The 19,521-nt window shown below is 30.5% G+C and overlaps 2 protein-coding genes across 2 annotated transcripts; one reads left to right on the plus strand and one right to left on the minus strand.

The window, feature by feature from the left end:
* The first annotated feature begins 560 nt into the window (after positions 1–560).
* LOC119608489 (dnaJ homolog subfamily C member 13) lies at positions 561–18,124 on the plus strand. The gene is given in 25 exon segments (XM_037962933.1): positions 561–714; positions 1,166–1,451; positions 1,789–1,929; positions 2,094–2,238; positions 4,791–4,989; positions 5,058–5,562; positions 5,663–6,460; positions 6,526–6,674; positions 6,739–6,871; positions 6,873–6,932; positions 7,907–8,026; positions 8,089–8,177; positions 8,246–8,414; positions 8,479–9,476; positions 10,777–11,237; positions 11,302–12,305; positions 14,373–14,548; positions 14,616–15,135; positions 15,189–15,512; positions 15,573–15,742; positions 15,812–16,019; positions 16,961–17,128; positions 17,189–17,311; positions 17,374–17,632; positions 17,702–18,124. Coding segments are annotated over 24 exon segments (7,227 nt in total). The 5' UTR covers positions 561–714; positions 1,166–1,259; the 3' UTR covers positions 17,818–18,124.
* Positions 18,125–18,140: 16 nt separating this feature from the next.
* On the minus strand, positions 18,141–19,084 carry LOC119608487. Its single transcript, XM_037962932.1, has 3 exons — positions 18,929–19,084; positions 18,640–18,851; positions 18,141–18,572 (listed from the first exon to the last, which is right to left on the minus strand). Exons 1-3 carry the CDS (start codon positions 18,968–18,970, stop codon positions 18,380–18,382), a joined length of 447 nt encoding a protein of 148 aa, XP_037818860.1. The 5' UTR covers positions 18,971–19,084; the 3' UTR covers positions 18,141–18,379.
* Between the last annotated feature and the right edge of the window lie 437 nt (positions 19,085–19,521).

Raw genomic sequence — 19,521 nt, forward strand, 5'->3', positions numbered from 1 at the left:
AACAATTTTATATTTTTAGAAAATTTCGATAAATTTTCTATTTGTATAAAATTTTTGATCATTTTTTATTTTTAGAAAATTCTGATAAAATTTTTATTTTTATAAAATTTTGGTTAAATCTTTTGTTTAGTGAAATTTTTCTATAAATTTCCTATTTTTTCGATTAGTTTCATTTATGAACTCTCTCTTAAGAGACAAATTTCACGAAATAATCAAAATATCAAAGCAATCCAAAATACCGTTATCGAAATAAATTACATCAAACTTAAAAAAATCTAATTCCACGTAATTTAAAAAAAACTTATATTTTATTTGTTATTTTTTTTTTGTATTACATATTTTTGACATTTAATAGAAAGCAAAAATCCGCGCAATTTCTGGGATTAAAAATTTTGTGGAGTATTTATTTTTTAAAGAGTTTTTCTCTAATTGCACAAAATTTTCTGTGAATTTCATATAATTAAAAAAACTCTTATTTAGTTTAGGCGTTTTTTGGTTATTGTTTTTTGTTATTGTTTTGAGTGGTAAACTTCACTGACACACTGAAATGTCATCTCATAATTGACAATTGAAGAAAAAAGAATTGTTGTGTGTGAGTTGTGTTTTTTTGCAAAGAAAATCTAATCAGATGAAATTTATACAGAAAATAAATAATAAAAATTAATAAAAATACAAGAAATTTATTAAAAAACAATGTTCTTTTTATAAAAAAAAGTATGCACTAAATGAAAACGCTGAAAATTGTATAAAAAAGAAAATAATAAAACCACTAATGACCGCTGTGTTTTGCAGTGCAACGAAGAAAAGAAAAAATAAAAAAAATTCGTTCATTGTATGACGTTTACTCCCCTTTTTCCAAACTTGATTATGAAGTTTAAATTGAGACTCCATTAAGAAATTTGATTTGAGACAGCTTCACTAAATACAAATGAAAGTGCCGTGCTGATAATTGTGTATAAATTTTAAATAGTTTAAAACTACAAAGTAAAAGTTAAGATTTTGTTGCTGCTGTAAGAAATAAAAAAAAAATTAAATTGTTGATTATGTTTATAATAACGATGAGTCAAACAGTGGTCATTTTGGTGTTAATTTTTTTGGTGTCTTGCTGGTTGGATTTTTATCAAATTTATATTTATGTGTAATTGTTTTTTTTTCTTTGTTGCAGATTAATAGCCTTAATTAAAGATTGATAGTGAAATACTTAATTTTATTGTGAACTTGAGTATAGATTACATTTTTTCTATAAGAAGATCTACAAGATGGTGCCTCCTAAGGAGAGCATAGATTTGGAATGTTTTTTGGTAACAAAACATTCCTGGAAAGGAAAATACAAACGTATATTAGCCATAGGCAATGTGGGTATATCAACCTATAATCCTGACAAATTGGATTTAACCAATCGGTGGTCCTATTCTGATATTGTATCAGCAGCACCTACGAAATCCTCAAATGTATGTTGAAATATTAAATAATATCTGCCAGAGTGTCCGGTAGAATAGAATCTTAGTAGGAATAAGTCTTAAATAAAGAGTATTGTGTAAAAAACGGGCAAAAATAAGAACAACCTTTTAAATTTTACCTAAAACGTCAGAAAGTTGCAGACAAACAGACTATTGCTCATGAACTCTTACAAAAAACTGAAGTTTAACTTTTATATTGGTTTTTTCTTTTATTTTCCCGTATTTTGCATATGAAAAAGAAGCTATTTCTATGCCGGACACTAATCTTTATAGTTTTATTAATGTTTACATTACAATTATTTGTTTATTTTTCTATTTCTTTATTTAGATTCCCAATGAATTTGTATTGACTGTTAAAAAAGATAAAAAACTAGATTCAATTAAGCTAAGCTCTGAGTATCGTAATGATATTTTAACTTCAATATTGAAATACTACAAAGAATTTGCTGATAAACCAAAAAATTCTCAAGTTTGTATTATTAATAATTATTATTATAATTAACATTATTATAGTGAACTTATAAACACAATTCATTCATTAAAATGTTTTTTTTTTATGAGTTGGTATTTATTTATAAATCTATAATTTTTTTATTATAATTATTGTCTTTGTTTCTTTTCATTTCACTTTAGCGTTTCTCTGCTTATAAATATCACTGGTCGGGCATTAGTTTACCCACAATGTTGGAAGTAACGCCCTGCTCATTAGATCAATTGGATCCTACAACCAATGAAATATTAGCCAGTTATATGTACAAGGATATTGAAGGCATAATAGGTATTACACTTTTTATGTTTAAGCTGTAAATAGTCCTGAACAATTATTAAAGTTAATTTAAGTTTAATCTGGAAAAATAATTCAAGGTCTTATTGCAGTATCTTTATAAGCCCCCAACTATTAAAAAACAATTTCGTAGTAAAAAATAGGTTATAGAAAAACATTATTTAAAATTTATTAAAATATTTTTAAAGCAAGTTGTTGGTCAAGGTTTATGGTTATTTACTATGTACAACTTAAAATATGTTTTTTGAAATCATATGTTTTATTATGTTACTGCAACAAGATCCTTAATTGTTCATAATTGAACTTTTATTATTGTTTAAAATTATGTATGTATTTGGTAATGGGTTTTTATTAATAGCTAACTAAATTTGGTTTGTGGGTGAGAGTAAATGGTTATAAACAAATTTTATTATAAATTGAGGTTGATTTTTTATAATTCTTCAAATGTAGATGCTTTTGGTAATGGATGCTGTTGTCGTAGGCTTTATTACGAACGGGTATTAATATGAATATACTTTACTTGGCATTGTTAATCCTTTATATGGATGTCTTACTTATTAGCTTGGAAGATATTACTCAAGATTCTATTGAACTTTTCCACTTTACCTATTTCTCAATACTTTACCCTTTTAAAAATATATAATGCTTTTTAGCTTGGAAGTTTTATTCAAGATTCTATTGAATTTTTCTACTTTACCTATTTCTCAATTCTGGAGTTATGGAGTCTGCAACGGACTTTTATTAATAATTAATGATTTACTTACTTCTTGAACAGTTCTAGTTCAGTTCTAGTTTAGTTCTAGTTCTAGTTCAGTTCTAGTTTAGTTCTAGTTCAGTTCTAGTTCAGTTCTAGTTCAGTTCTAGTTCAGTTCTAGTTCAGTTCTAGTTCAGTTTTAGTTCAGTTCGAGTTCAGTTCTAGTTCAGTTCTAGTTTAGTTCTAGTTAAGTTCTAGTTCAGTTCTGGTTCAGTTCCAGTTCAGTTCTTGTTCAGTTCTAATTCAGTCTTAGTTCAGTTAAAGTTCAGTTCTAGTTCAGTTCCAGTTCAGTTCTTGTTCAGTTCTAATTCAGTCTTAGTTCAGTTCTGGTTCAGTTAAAGTTCAGTTCTAGTTCAGTTCTAGTTCAGTTCTAGTTCAGTTCTAGTTCAGTTCTAGTTCAGTTCTAGTTCAGTTCTAGTTCTAGTTCTAGTTCAGTTCTAGTTCAGTTCTAGTTCAGTTCTAGTTCAGTTCTAGTTCAGTTCTAGTTCAGTTCTAGTTCTAGTTCAGTTCTAGTTCAGTTCTAGTTCAGTTCTAGTTCAGTTCTAGTTCAGTTCTAGTTCAGTTCTAGTTCAGTTCTAGTTCAGTTCTAGTTCAGTTCTAGTTCAGTTCTAGTTCAGTTCTAGTTCAGTTCTAGTTCAGTTCTAGTTCAGTTCCAGTTAAGTTCTAGTTCAGTTCCAGTTCAGTTCCAGTTCAGTTCTAGTTCAGTTCTAGTTCAGTTCTAGTTCAGTTCTAGTTCAGTTCTAGTTCAGTTCTAGTTCAGTTCTAGTTCAGTTCTAGTTCAGTTCTAGTTCAGTTCTAGTTCAGTTCTAATTCAATTCTAGTTCAGTTCTAGTTCAGTTCTAGTTCAGTTCTGGTTCAGTTCTAGTTCAGTTCTAGTTCAGTTCTAGTTCAGTTCTAGTTCAGTTCTAGTTCAGTTCTAGTTCAGTTCTAGTTCAGTTCTAGTTCAGTTCTAGTTCAGTTCTAGTTCAGTTCTAGTTCAGTTCTAGTTCAGTTCTAGTTCAGTACTAGTTCAGTTCTAGTTCAGTTCTAGTTCAGTTCTAGTTCAGTTCTAGTTCAGTTCTAGTTCAGTTCTAGTTCAGTTCTAGTTCAGTTCTAGTTCAGTTCTAGTTCAGTTCTAGTTCAGTTCTATTTCAGTTCTAGTTCAGTTCTAGTTCAGTTCTAGTTCAGTTCTAATTCAGTTCTAGTTCAGTTCTAGTTCAGTTTTAGTTCAGTTCTATTTCAGTTCTAGTTCAGTTCTAGTTCAGTTCTAGTTCAGTTCTAGTTCAGTTCTAGTTCAGTTCTAGTTCAGTTCTAGTTCAGTTCTAGTTCAGTTCTAGTTCAGTTCTAGTTCAGTTCTAGTTCAGTTCCAGTTCAGTTCTAGTTCAGTTCTAGTTCAGTTTTAGTACAGTTCTAGTTCAGTTTTAGTTTAGTTCTAATTCAGTTCTAGTTCTTAACACTACTTGTTTCTTCTATATGCCAGATAAACTTTCGACCTAAAATCTCCCAATAATAGTTAACGCTAAAAATACTTGGCGTTAAACATAGTGCTACTGGTAAATACCTTTGTATAGGAAAGGTATAACAAAACATTTTAATATTTTACTCAAAATATTAAGAAGATATCGGCCTCTTTTTCCCCCACAATTGATTGTAGCCATTTCTATTACAGTAAGAATAAAAAACACAATTTGGCTCCTGCATACTAACCGCTGTTATAGTTACCTTAATATGTATGCCTTTACTCTAGCTTTTCTAACCCATTTATTTGACATATGTTTCATCTTACGTTTTCCTTCAAATGTGAATTAAGCAGGGATTTCGGATTATGAAGGCGGCATTGTTATGGCCTATGGTGGCTTTAGTCGACTGCATCTGTTCAAGGCCCTCAATCATCATGAAGTAGTGCAAAATATCGCACAAAAATCAACGCAATTCTTGGGCATAGATATAAAAATCTTGAAATCACAGATAACACTGGAACAATTTGAAAGACAAAGATTTGGTAAATATAGGTAAGTGTTAAGGAAATTAATTTTTTTAAAGTTAAAAATTTGAAATATATTAATACGATGTGATATAGCGGCGATCAATTTCAAACTTCTATGACTGAGTTTACGGTACAAAAACATACACCACGTCATCCGGATCCTGTTAAACGTATACTCTGCTTAACGGAGACTACTCTCTTGGAACGTGATCCTCAGACATATAGTGTTTGTACACTACGACCTCTAACCGATGTTTTTGCATTGATACGTGATAAAGATAATTTGCAAAAGTTTTGTATTGAATATAAGAACGGTATAGTGCGTACATATACAACGAATGATCGTGATTCACTTTTGGCCACTTTATTGGATGCTGTACGTTCGAGTGGCAATCAAGATGTTCATATACGCATTACAAATACTCCACGTGGTAAACGTTATGTTCCACTTAACAGCATTGTTGACGAAGAAACTGAGGCAAATCTTTTGCGTTTAGTTATAAATAATTTTCAAAATCCTGCTAAACGTTATGAAGTTTTGGAGCGTTTTAATGCCAATGTACCGCATAGTGGTTTAAATTATAGTGTAACACAAGATGTAAGTATCTGTTTTCACTATCCTTTCCCTTCTAAAATCAATTTTCTTTCTATAGAAGAAATGGCGTAAACAATTTTCTCTTGTTAATTCATTCTTTCAGAGTCTTTTTGCTGAGAATAAGGAAAAACTTATATTGAGTGCTCTGCAAGCTTTGGCACAAAAAGAGTTGGACAATCCAACAGCCCAGTTAACAAATTTTGAACTAGAAGCCATATTTCATGGCCTAACACGTTTGTTGGCCAGCAAAACTGGGTATGCTGCATTTACCAATCTACCCGGATTTCGAGAGATTATTGGCACAAAAATTGTAGCTGCCTTAAGGCGAAAAGATTTGGCCGTTACTTACTCAGCCATCGATATGATAAATTCTCTAATGCATTCGGTCAATGCTGATCATGATTTAAAGCAAGAACAGTTAAATAAATCGTCCATATTATCATCGAAATCATTTTTGGAAACCTTACTTAATATGTGGACCAATCATGTTAGTCATGGCAGTGGAGCATTGGTTCTATCGGCCATGTTAGATTTCTTAACATTTGCTCTATGTGTGCCTTATTCAGAGACTACGGATGGCAAACAATTTGATATATTATTGGAATTGGTAGCCGAAAGGGGTCGCTATTTATATAAACTCTTTCAGCATCCTTCTTTGGCTATAGTCAAAGGGGCCGGTTTGGTGTTAAGAGCCATTATAGAGGAGGGTGAACAAAAAGTAGCCGAACAAATGCAATCGTTGGCTTTAGATGAGGCGGCTTTATGTAGACATTTACTGGTTGCATTATATACACCCTCAAATGATCCTACTTTAGCCACTCATCGTCAGCTATCTAGACATTTAATAGGTCTATGGATAACGGACAATGTAGAAGCCATGGAACTGTTTAAGCGCATATTTGTAAGTTTGTTGTTCATTGAATTAAAAATTTATTTAAATCTATTTATTTCTTTGAAATTTCAAAGCCTGCCGGCTTATTAATGTTTCTGGAATCGGAAGATACGGTGCCTGAAACTGATGTTGAAGAAGACAAATTAAATTTTAGAGATAATTTAAAATTTGCCATACAACATTCCATTAAAACACGTAAAAATGTGATTGAAAAGCATTTACAGGTGGGTTCCTCTTACAATTTTCTTTTAAATTGTTTGTTCTAAAAGCATATTTAAAATCTTTAGGGCAATTAAGCACTGGGGCATGAATTTAATCGAACAACAAGATCCTGCTGCCCAAGCTTTAAAAAATCGTCCCGTTGTTTTGCGCAATCGACGTCAACGTAAAAAGACTTCTGATGCTATAGTAAATCTACCGTTTTTTCTTTTATAATTTTTCGAAAGATCATAGTATACCTAATTTAATATGGAATCATAAGGTAATTAAAAATAAATTCAATTATATTTTTCATTAAGTAGAGTTGAATTAGAACTGAACTAGAACTGAACTAGAACTGAACTAGAACTGAACTAGAACTGAACTAGAACTGAACTAGAACTGAACTAGAATTGAACTAGAACTGAACTAGAACTGAACTAGAACTGAACTAGAACTGAACTAGAACTGAACTAGAACTGAACTAGAACTGAACTAGAACTGAACTAGAACTGAACTAGAACTGAACTAGAACTGAACTAGAACTGAACTAGAACTGAACTAGAACTGAACTAGAACTGAACTAGAACTGAACTAGAACTGAACTAGAACTGAACTAGAACTGAACTAGAACTGAACTAGAACTGAACTAGAACTGAAACTAGAACTGAACTAGAACTGAACTAGAACTGAACTAGAACTGAACTAGAATGACTAGAACTGAACTAGAACTGAACTAGAACTGAACTAGAACTGAACTAGAACTGAACTAGAACTGAACTGAACGAACTAGAACTGAACTAGAACTGAACTAGAACTGAACTAGAACTGACTAGAACTGAACTAGAACTGAACTAGAACTGACTAGAACTGAACTAGAACTGAACTAGAACTGTGACGACTAGAACTAGACTGAACTAGAACTGAACTAGAAAGAACTGAACTAGAACTGAACTAGAACTGAACTAGAACTGAACTAGACTGAACTAGAACTGAACTAGAACTGAACTAGAACTGAACTAGAACTGAACTAGAACTGAACTAGAACTGAACTAGAACTGAACTAGAACTGAACTAGAACTGAACTAGAACTGAACTAGAACTGAACTAGACCTGAACTAGAACTGAACTAGAACTGAACTAGAACTGAACTAGAACTGAACTAGAACTGAACTGGAACTGGACTAGAACTGAACTAGAACTGAAATAGAACTGAACTAGATAATGTTTTTGAAATTACTTTCTATTTCCTTTAAGACTCGTGAGGAATTGCGCATTTGCTTGGAAAACGAATTACGTCAATTTATAAATGATCGTGATTTGGCGGGCAATATGATAGTTGCTTGGAATTATCAAGAATTTGAAGTAACATATCAGGTAAATTAAATTATTTTTACATTTATAAAGAAATCATAAATTAATCTTATTAATACAACTAGTGTTTGGCCGATGAAATTCAAATAGGCGACTATTATATACGTTTAATATTGGAGAAGGATGACTGGCCTCAGAATCTAGTAAAGGATCCGTAAGTTTTATTAAGTTCTTTCTATAAAAAATCTAACTTTTAAAAATGTTATAATATTTTAATCATAGCATTGAACTGTTTAATGCTTTATATCGTCGAGTACTGTGTCGTCAACGTGTCAATGATGATCAATTGACGGTAACATCTTTACAGGCCTTGGCAAAAGTCTATAAACGTTATCACAAGGAGATTGGACAATTTGGTGATATGTCTTATATCTTGCAGTTGAGTGATAGAGTAAGTTTGGAAAATGTTTAAATATATAAAAGTTGTAATATCGGATTATATTATTTTCTTTTAGTGTTTCTCCCCCTCCTTAAGAGATGCTCTAATTAATCTTATATCCTGTTTAGTATTGGAAAAATCCAATTGCCGGCCTTTAGTAGATCATGTACAATGTTTAGTGGATCTCATAACATTGGCCCATTTGCATCAGGGTCGTGCTCAGCCAAATACCAAAACTTATGTTATTGAGGCCGGTCCCAATATGCAACAATATGAGGAAAAAGATTGGTATTATAATATAGAAAAAGAAGGACAAAAGCCAGAACGTCAAGGACCTATAACTTATTCGGAATTAAAGGAATTATGGTCTAAAGGTGTTATTACACCCAAAACCAGATGTTGGGCTATTGGCATGGATGGCTGGCGTTCTCTGCAACAAATACCACAACTTAAATGGTGCCTTATAGCCAAGGGCCAACCGTTATACAATGAAACGGAGCTATCCTCCATGATCTTAGATATTCTCATCAAATGCACCAGTTTCTTTCCATCACGCACTCAAAACGGTCAAGCTGTTCTTATACCTGGTCCCAAATTATCGCGAAAACTTTCTGAATTTATTTGTTTGCCACACATTGTTCAAGTGTGCTTGACCCATGATCCCGGTTTGTTGGAACGAGTAGCCACACTATTGTGTCAAATTATGCAGGACAATCCGGAAATGCCTAAAGTCTATTTGACGGGCGTTTTCTATTTCATGCTCATGTATAGCGGTAGCAATATTTTACCCATTACAAAATTCCTTAAAATGACTCACATGAAACAAGGTTTCCGCAGTGAAGAATCATCACAATCCGGCATAATGCATCGTAGTATTTTGGGTCAATTGCTGCCCGAAGCTATGGTTTGCTTTTTGGAAAATTATAGTGCTGAGAAATTTGCCGAAATCTTTTTGGGTGAATTCGATACGCCCGAGGTAATATGGAGTTCGGAAATGCGAAGACTGCTGATAGAGAAGATTGCAGCACATATTGCAGATTTTACACCGCGCCTAAGAGGTCATACAATGGCCAGGTAAGTGCAGTATTAAAATTTAAGAAAACTTTACTTATCTTATGGGCTGAAGAAAGATCTTTGAGATCAATTTTTTTTTGAAAAATCACTTTTACACCAAGAAATCACTTTTTCGCTGAAAAATTACATTCACTGAAAATTCACTTTTCACTAAAATTTCGCATTTCACTAAAAATTCACTTTTCACTAAAAATACAAATTTCATTGAAAATTCACTTTTCACTGAAAATTAAATTTGAAAAATCACTTTCACAAAAAATTTACTATTCACTGAAGAATCACTTTCAGTGAAATCACTGTTTCGCCGAAATTTTAAGTTTTTTTAATTAGAAAATAACTTTTTTACCGAAACTCCGCTAAAAAAACACTTTTCACTGAAAATTCACTTTTCACTGAAAATAATTTTTCACTAAAAATTCACTTTTAACTTAAAAGTCACTTTTCATTGAAAATTCACCTTTCATTGAAAATTTAATTTTCACTAAAAAATCACTTTCACTGAAAAATCGTTTTTTACTGAAAATTCACTTTTCACCAAAAAATCACTCCACAAAAAAAAAATAACTCTCACCGAATAATTACTTTTCACATTTTCACCGAAATGTCGCTATTTCACTAAAAATCACATTTTCACTGAAAATTCACATTTTACCTAAAATTCACATTTCAAATAAAATTCGCATTTTCACCGAAAATTCACATTTCGGCTTAAGTTCACATTTCACCTAAAATTCACATTTCACCTAAAGTTTACATTTCACCTAAAATTCACATTTCACCTAAAATTCACTTATTCACCGAAAATTCACATTTCACTGAAAATTCACAAATTCGAAGACATTCACCTAAAATTCACATTTCACCTAAAATTTATTCACCGAAAATTCTCATTTTCATCGAAAATTCACATTTTCACCGAAAATTCACATTTTCACCGAAAATTCACATTTTTACCGAAAATTCACATTTTCACCGAAAATTCACATTTTCTCCGAAAATTCACATTTTCACCGAAAATTCGCATTTTCACCGAAAATTCACATTTCACCGAAAATTCGCATTTTCACCGAAAATTCACATTTCACCGAAAATTCACATTTCACTGAAAATTCACTTTTTCACCAAAAATTTACTCTTCCAATTAAAATTCGCATTTCGAAAATTCATTAAAAATTCACTTAATATCGAAAATTAAAAATTTTAGAGAAATTTACAATTTCAATTAAAATTCTCGAAAATTCACTGTTTCACATAGATCTCTTTCTACATTTTAATATTTAACTTTCCGTTACAATTTCAGATATCCCTATCTTGCCATACCAGCTATAAGCTATCCTCAATTGGAAAATGAACTATTCTGCCATATTTATTACTTGAGACATCTCTGTGATACTCAAAAATTCCCCAATTGGCCCATTTCGGATCCTGTACAGCTACTGAAACACACTTTAGATGCCTGGCGTAAGGAAGTCGAAAAGAAACCCCCACAAATGACCGTCCAACAAGCCTACAATGATTTAGGCATCGATTTGAACAAACATCCCAAACCCGATGAATCGATGATACGTAAAAGTTATTATCGTTTAGCGCAAATGTATCATCCGGATAAAAATCCCAATGGTCGTGAAATTTTCGAAAAAGTTAATCAAGCTTATGAGTTTCTATGCTCGCGTAATGTATGGAGTTCGGGAGGACCAGATCCCAATAATATTGTCTTAATATTGAGAACACAAAGTATTTTATTTGAACGTTATGCGGATGGTAAGTTATTTTTGGAATAACCTTTAATATGATTCACAATTTGTTTGTTTTGTTTTACTTTAAGTATTGCGTCCTTATAAATATGCTGGTTATCCTCAGCTAATCAAAACCATACGTTTGGAGACCAAGGATGATGATTTATTCTCCAAAGAAACACAATTGCTTACTGCAGCTTCCGAGCTTTGCTATCACACCGTACACTGTTCCGCCTTAAATGCCGAAGAGTTGAGACGAGAAGAAGGTATTGAAGCCTTGTTGGAAGCTTATGATAGATGTGTATCAATTATGGGCGCTGACTCTAAACCCGATTCCTTACACTATCAAGTTATTTCCAATGTAACACGTTGTTTTGAAGTTGCCTGCAATTTCGAGAAATGTAAACAGAAAATTATCACTCTACCACGTCTCATGTCCGATGTGTGTCGTGTGGTCTATTTCAAACATACGCTATCCGTTAGTTTGGTAACAAGTTTGGCAGCAAATAATTATGAATTACAGTGTAATTTAATTTGCAACGGAGTACTCTGGTCCCTTATGCTATTCTGTTTTGAATATGATTATACTCTGGATGAAAGTGGTGTGGAGGCTAGTGACAAAACGAATCAACAGCAACAAGCTAATACCTTAGCTAAAATGGCCATACTTGCCTGTATATCTTTAGCCGGTTATGGTCTTGAAGTACGTACAACTCCGGAAGCAAAGTCTGTTACCTCTTCGGAAAACAATTCACCCACAGCCAGCGCCGCCGCTACAAGCATAAAAGCGCCCTCTATACCACCTAAACCCAAAACGGCATACACGCAAAATGCACAAAATCCTTTAAATAAACAGCTAGCCATAACATCGGGCCAGGAAGGTAATACCGCTAATGTGGTTAGTAAACAAGATTCAACAGCCAGTGAGAAATCTGAAGCCGGTACACCCGAACAAAATGCCAAGGCTTTGGATTTATTGCGTCAAAAGTATGTGGTAACCTCCGATGCACAGAATACAGTGGTTAAACAAGTGCTGGATCGCTTGCTTACCAAATATATTGCAAATAAATTAACAAAAGAAAAGGATAGTGAGGTAAGTGTTGGTGGGTTTTCTTTTTAAAATTTAGAAGATTCACCATTTCACCTAAAAAACTTTTTTTAAAATATTGAAATATCGGTTTTCATCAACATATTTCTTGGAAGATTAATAGAAAAATCACGTTTTCACCAAAAAAAAAAAATCAGCACGTAACACTTTTTAACCAAAAATTCCTTTCTACCAAAAAGGAAATAAAGAATCACTTAATTTTTTACCGAAGAATCACCATTTCGCCGAAAATTCTCTTTTTCACATAAAATTCACTATTTCACCAAAAAATACTGTTTTTCGATAGAATTTCCTTTTTCACCGAAAAATCACTTTTTCACCAAAAAGTGATTTCTTTTTCACTGAACATCACTTTCCAAAAAATGCCAAATATTGTTCAAAATTAAATTTTTACTGCCATTTATTGAAAAATTACGAAATTGTGTTTATTTTATGAGCCTTATTTTAAACTTCGAAAATTTGAACTTAATTTCGAAATTCGTAAAAATGTCTAAAAATCTATAAAACTTAATTTTATTGAATAAAGTATTACTAAAATGTATATTTTCTTCATTTTAAGAAAATTTTGGATGTTCGAAAATTCGAACTTAATTTCGAAATTTTCTAAAATGGCAAAAATTCTATTAAAATTAAATTTTTACATCATTTATTGAGAAATTTTAGAAAAATTACGAAATTGTCTTTATTTTATGAGCTTAATTTTTAACTTCGAAAATTCGAACTTAATTTCGAAATTCGTAAAAATGTTTAAAAATCTATAAAACTTAATTTTATTGAATAAAGTATTACTAAAATGTATCTTTTCTTCATTTTAAGCAAAATTTTGGATGTTCGAAAATTCGAACTTAATTTCGAAATTTTCTAAAATGGCAAAAATTCTATTAAAATTAAATTTTTACGTCATTTATTGAGAAATTTTAGAAAAATTACGAAATTGTCTTTATTTTTTGAGCCTCATTTTAAACTTCGAAAATTCGAACTTAATTTCGAAATTCGTAAAAATGTCTAAAAATCTATAAAACTTAATTTTATTGAATAAAGTATTACTAAAATGTATCTTTTCTTCATTTTAAGCAAAATTTTGGATGTTCGAAAATTCGAACTTAATTTCGAAATTTTCTAAAATGGCAAAAATTCTATTAAAATTAAATTTTTAAGTCATTTATTGAGAAATTTTAGAAAAATTATGAAATTGTCTTTATTTCATGAGCCTAATTTTAAACTTCGAATATTCAAACATAATTTCGAAATTCGCAAAAATGTCTAAAAATCTATAAAACCTTATTTTATTAAATAAAGTATTACTAAAATTTATTTTTTCTTTATTTTGAGTAAAATTTTGGATGTTCGAAAATTCGAACTTAATTTCGAAATTTTCTAAAATGGTAAAAATTGTATTAAAATTAAATTTTTACGACATTTATTGAGAAATTTTAGAAAAATTACGAAATTGTCTTTATTTTATGAGCTTAATTTTTAACTTCGAAAATTCGAACTTAATTTCGAAATTCGTAAAAATGTCTAAAAATCTATAAAACCTTATTCTATTAAATAAAGTATTACTAAAATGTATTTTTTCTTTATTTTGAGTAAAATTTTGGATATTCGAACATTCGAACTTAATTTCGAAATTTCTTAAATTGGCAAAAATTCTGTTAAAAGATTTCTAAAATTTAATTTTAATAAATAAAATATAGCTAAAATGTATTTTTTCTTTATTTTGAGTAAAATTTTGGATGTTCGAAAATTCAAAATCAACTAGTATTAACGTATTGCTATAATACACAATTTTTTCTACGTTTTTGGTATAATTCTTCAACTTCGAAAATTCGAACTTAATTTCGAAATTTCCGAAAAAATCTAAAAACTTAATATGAAGTCTTTTATCAATTTATTAAAAAAACTCATCTAAAATCAAAAATATTCTTAATGTTTAAAGTGTTCGAAAATTCGAACACAATTTCGAAATATCAAAAAAAAAAAATGCAAAAATTCGAATTTCGGAAACTCTTTAACTTGTATATCAAATTTTACTAACTTGAATATTTTCAGATATTAAAAATACTCACCTCCAATACACGTAATCCCTATTTAATATGGGATAATGGTACTAGAGCTCAATTATTAGATTTCCTAGAACAGCAACGTTCGTCAGCGGTTAAGGAAACCTTTGAAGATATAGCAGAGATTCACGAATTGGTAGCACAATTTGAATTCGATGCACACAAGTAAGTTTTCAATTAAATTGCAACATAATATCATCATAGCTTTAACTATAAAACTTAACTCCCATAGAGATGAATTACAAATTGGTGGCGTGTTTATACGAATCTACAACGATATGCCCACATTTCCTATAGTTAATCCTAAGCAATTTACATTAGATTTATTGGAATACCTTAAGCAAGCCTATCACTATTTGAAAAAGGTTAAAAATTCAAATACTATAGCGTATTCAGAACCAGTTTCTCCCACGCTTAGTGGTTCGGGTGATGGCATCCTTAAGCCCACATTAGCACCTAATCATCCGCAATTGAAACAGCATAAGACAGGTAATACTTTCGATGAAGTTCTTAATGCCTATAATCGTTCCAAAAGCCGCAAAAAATTGGAAACTGAGGCTATGATGGAGCAGCAACAAATACAAAGTCAATATAAATATGATTTTGCCAATGATACTCAAGTAGAACAGCATATAATAATGGTGCTTAAGGCTTTGATAGCTGTTATTAAGGCTAATCATGAGGTAGAAATCCAATGTATAGGAAATTTCGATATGATTTTTGGATTTTTGGCTCATAATTTGTTTGCTGAGGTAAGTGGGTGGCGGCAGAACAGGGAATGTTTAATATTTTCTTTAAATTACAGAATACTACCATTAAAACTGTGGCATTGGAAGTGGTGGCCTTGGTATCACGCAATAAGGATTGTGTTACAGAAATTGCTGCCTGCGAGGTGTTGGGCAATTTCCTGGTCGCACTTAAAGATCCTGACCTTAGAGCTAGCCAGCAGAAAGTTTTGGAAACCATGTCTGGTCTTATGAATGTACAGGAAATGATTAAGGAAGCACAAATGAAAGGTGCTGTTATATATTTGCTGGACATGTTTTGCAATTCCCGTAATCCACTGTTAAGAGAAATGTGTGCTGAAATAATGGCCAAAATGACTGCTGATCGTTTGAGTGGTCCTAAGGTTTCATAAGAGAATTTCTTAAAATTTACATTATTATAACTTAATGATATCTTTTCATAGGTGCGCATAACAATTTCCAAATTTTTGCCCGCACTATTTGTGGATGCCATGATCGAATCACCACAAACTTCGGTACAACTTTTCGAGTCTATACATGAACATCCCGAATTAATATGGAATGATAAAACACGCAATACGGTTTGTGATGCTGTTAATGATACGTGTCAAAGGTTCGTGTTGATTTGTTTGAATTAAATTATAAATAATTTATATTTTGGTTTTTATAATGATATTCATAGTTTCTATCGCGCACAAAAACTGAACTCTAGACACTTGTGGAAGGATCCTGAAATCCTTAAAGATATCGTTTCAAATGAGGTGGTTGTAGCTGGTGTTTATTTGCGTCTATTTGTAGCAAATCCTGCCTGGACTTTACGCAAACCCAAGCAGTTCTTATCAGATCTCCTAGATTTCGTGGTCGAGCAAATAAGTAAAAGTTCTTCGGAGGTAATTTAATTATAATATGTTCTTACATCTTTGTGAAAATCATCTCCTGATAGATACATAGATAGATAGACAGATAGACAGATAGATAGATAGATAGATAGATAGATAGATAGATAGATAGATAGATAGATAGATAGATAGATAGATAGATAGATAGATAGATAGATAGATAGATAGATAGATAGATAGATAGATAGATAGATAGATAGATAGATAGATAGATAGATAGATAGATAGATAGATAGATAGATAGATAGATAGATAGATAGATAGATAGATAGATAGATAGATAGATAGATAGATAGATAGATAGATAGATAGATAGATAGATAGATAGATAGATAGATAGATAGATAGATAGATAGATAGATAGATAGATAGATAGATAGATAGATAGATAGATAGATAGATAGATAGATAGATAGATAGATAGATAGATAGATAGATAGATAGATAGATAGATAGATAGATAGATAGATAGATAGATAGATAGATAGATAGATAGATAGATAGATAGATAGATAGATAGATAGATAGATAGATAGATAGATAGATAGATAGATAGATAGATAGATAGATAGATAGATAGATAGATAGATAGATAGATAGATAGATAGATAGATAGATAGATAGATAGATAGATAGATAGATAGATAGATAGATAGATAAGATAGATAGTAGGTAGGTAGGTAGGTAGATAGATAGCTAGATAGATAGATAGATAGATAGATAGATAGATAGATAGATAGATAGATAGATAGATAGATAGATAGATAGATAGATAGATAGATAGATAGATAGATAGATAGATAGATAGATAGATAGATAGATAGATAGATAGATAGATAGATAGATAGATAGATAGATAGATAGATAGATATATAGATAGTGATTCCTTGTAGTCGAATAAAATATCTTACTTATTTTTATTTCAATTACAGAAAGATGTTTTAGATTTGTCTACCAATGCTTTAGTAGAACTTTTACGTTCACAACCTAATTTGGCCGATGATATTCCTGTCTTGGGTCATATACCCAAACTGTTTAACTTGCTGACCGTACAACCAAAGAATACATTATCAGTATTACATCAACTATCGCTATCAGAGGTAAATGGAAAAAAAGTTCAAAAAAGTATGGATATTATTTCTAATTCAAAATTATTGCAGTTTTGTGTCAGCGCTGTTTCTCAAACGGAATGTATAATGCCTTTAAAGAAATGCATGGAACATAATAGAGATTGTATAGAGAAATCCTGTGAGACGTTAAGTCGTTTATTTAAATATCAGCATGTAAGTTAAGGTGCATTATTAAAAAAATTTGATACTTATTTGTTTATTTTTAAATATTATAGGATTCCTTAATTAGTCAATCATTGGAAGTTGGTCTTATACCTTTTCTTTTGGGTTTACTAGATAGTCGTTTGGATTATGTAGACAATGCATCAGCTGTAAAAGCACAAATTGTGGCGGCGCTCAAAGGCATGACTCATAATCTTAACTATGGTGATCGTGTCACACAAATTTTACTCAAACATCCAGTATGGGCTGAGTTTAAGGATCAACGGCATGATCTATTTATAACCGATACAAATATAAGAGGATATCTAACGGGTAATAGAATTATGAAAATTTTCCATTTCATTCCTTTGAAATTGTTTATTTTCTTTTTTTTTTTTTAAGGTATCAATCCTACTGCAGGCTACCTCACTCAAGGGCCAGCACAAAATGTTGAAGTGCTGACCTCACCACCACCTATCGATCGTGATGATCCCTCTGCTAGACCACCAGAGGATTAATATTTGCCTACAACAAATATTTTCTAATATATGAATTTTTGTTTTGTTCTTTCATTATTCTAGTATTTTTTATAAATACCCATTTACATATATGATTTTCAAATGTATATTTATACAATGTAAGAAGTTAAGCAGATTAGAAAAAAAAATCATGTTTTTATCTCTTCTTTTCCAAGTTGTAGGATTAAATGAAAACATAAAACAACAACTTAAGTAAAAGTATTTTATACAATATAAAAGAAAAATATCTAAAAAAAATTATTATAATTTATAAAAAATATATATCTTTATTTTGAAATATTTATATACATACATATATAATTTTTTTTAAATTAATATTTTGCAAATACTATAATTAAACGTATTAAATTAATTTCAAATTGAACACACACACACATACATATTTACTTGTATTATAATATAATTATAATTTCTACATAAAACACTTACAAATTATAAACATACATTCACAATTTACGAAAAAGTGATGAAATAAAATTTAAATAAAAACACATTAAATGTATTTTCGAAAAAAGTGCGAAATTTTGTAAATCAATTTCAATTAACTCATTACTATTGATAAAACCAAACGCATATAGTCGATACATGAAGCCAGTGCTGCAGCTATATAACGCCATCTTTCCATATATAAGTTGAGGAATTCAACATACTTAGCATTTTCTATACGGAATTTAAAAAGTTGTGTTAAGTAGTGTATGATATCCAAATTTCTGGGATAATTTATGCCCAAAGCGCTAGAGATTGGAAACAAAAGGATGTGTTTAAGATAGATAGATAGACGGATAGATATACAGATTATACCTTTCTACTAAATACTGTACAATAGCATAATAACCCAACATTATAAGAACCGGAACTAAAACAGGCATCAACATTAGTATGATTAGAATACAGGAATAAGCTAATTTGAAGATAGTGGGAAAGGGTAAAGGTTGCAACCATGTATACATTAAATGCAGCGCGAAAGGTTGTAAATAATAAATAGTTTTATTTAATAAAGTCATACGTTTCCACTTAAAATAAAAAAACAATTATTAATATTTATATTTTAATTGTTTGCAATTTCCGCTGTCATTTATAACAAAATTACCACTTTTCTTGTATGTAAAGGTTTATGCCAAATTTTGTGCATTGTTAATTTCAATAAAACAAACAATTTTATAATAAATTAACGAAATAAACGCTAATTAACACTTTGAATTTAAATTTGAAAATAATAACGTTTCATTTAAGTGTTGTCAAGTTATACAAACAAGAAAATGACAACTCCGTTTTTAACTTTAACTAGTGTTGGTAAACGCTGAAAAATACTTGAATTACAGTTTAATTTAAACCTTGAAGTATAATGTTATACTTTGTTTCCACTGGCTTGAAATCTACTAGATTTGCCTAAACCTCTTCAAGGTGTCTCCACTGAGCTTACTCGTTTTCGATATTCGAATTTTCGAACAAATCCCGTCATTTTGTTTTGATATAACGACAGTAATGTTAATTTCTTTCAATTTAAACATTAAAAATACAAAATTACAACTGTAAAAGTATAAATTTGTTTATTAAATGCCACTAATTTTAAAATTAAAATTTGTTTTGTTTTTATTTCGAAATGAAAAGTCACTTTATCGATGAAAACATTCAACTTGTAACTGTATGGCAAATCTACATGATTTCAACTAGTTTTGTCCA

The sequence above is a fragment of the Lucilia sericata genome, unplaced genomic scaffold, assembly GCF_015586225.1.
Source record: "Lucilia sericata isolate MDLA Ls3-8-SP2 unplaced genomic scaffold, ASM1558622v1 Contig000842F_arrow, whole genome shotgun sequence".
NCBI lineage: Eukaryota > Metazoa > Arthropoda > Insecta > Diptera > Calliphoridae > Lucilia > Lucilia sericata.

What these genes read in the sequence shown, in the direction of transcription:
- LOC119608487 (XM_037962932.1), bottom strand. Translation starts at nt 18,970, where the DNA reads ATGCACAAAATTTGGCATAAACCTTTACATACAAGAAAAGTG. An exon ending in CTTTACATACAAGAAAAGTG is followed by an intron (nt 18,852 to 18,928) that starts GTAATTTTGTTA and finishes TTTTATTTTAAG; the next exon opens with TGGAAACGTATGACTTTATT. An exon ending in GTACAGTATTTAGTAGAAAG is followed by an intron (nt 18,573 to 18,639) that starts GTATAATCTGTA and finishes TCCAATCTCTAG; the next exon opens with CGCTTTGGGCATAAATTATC.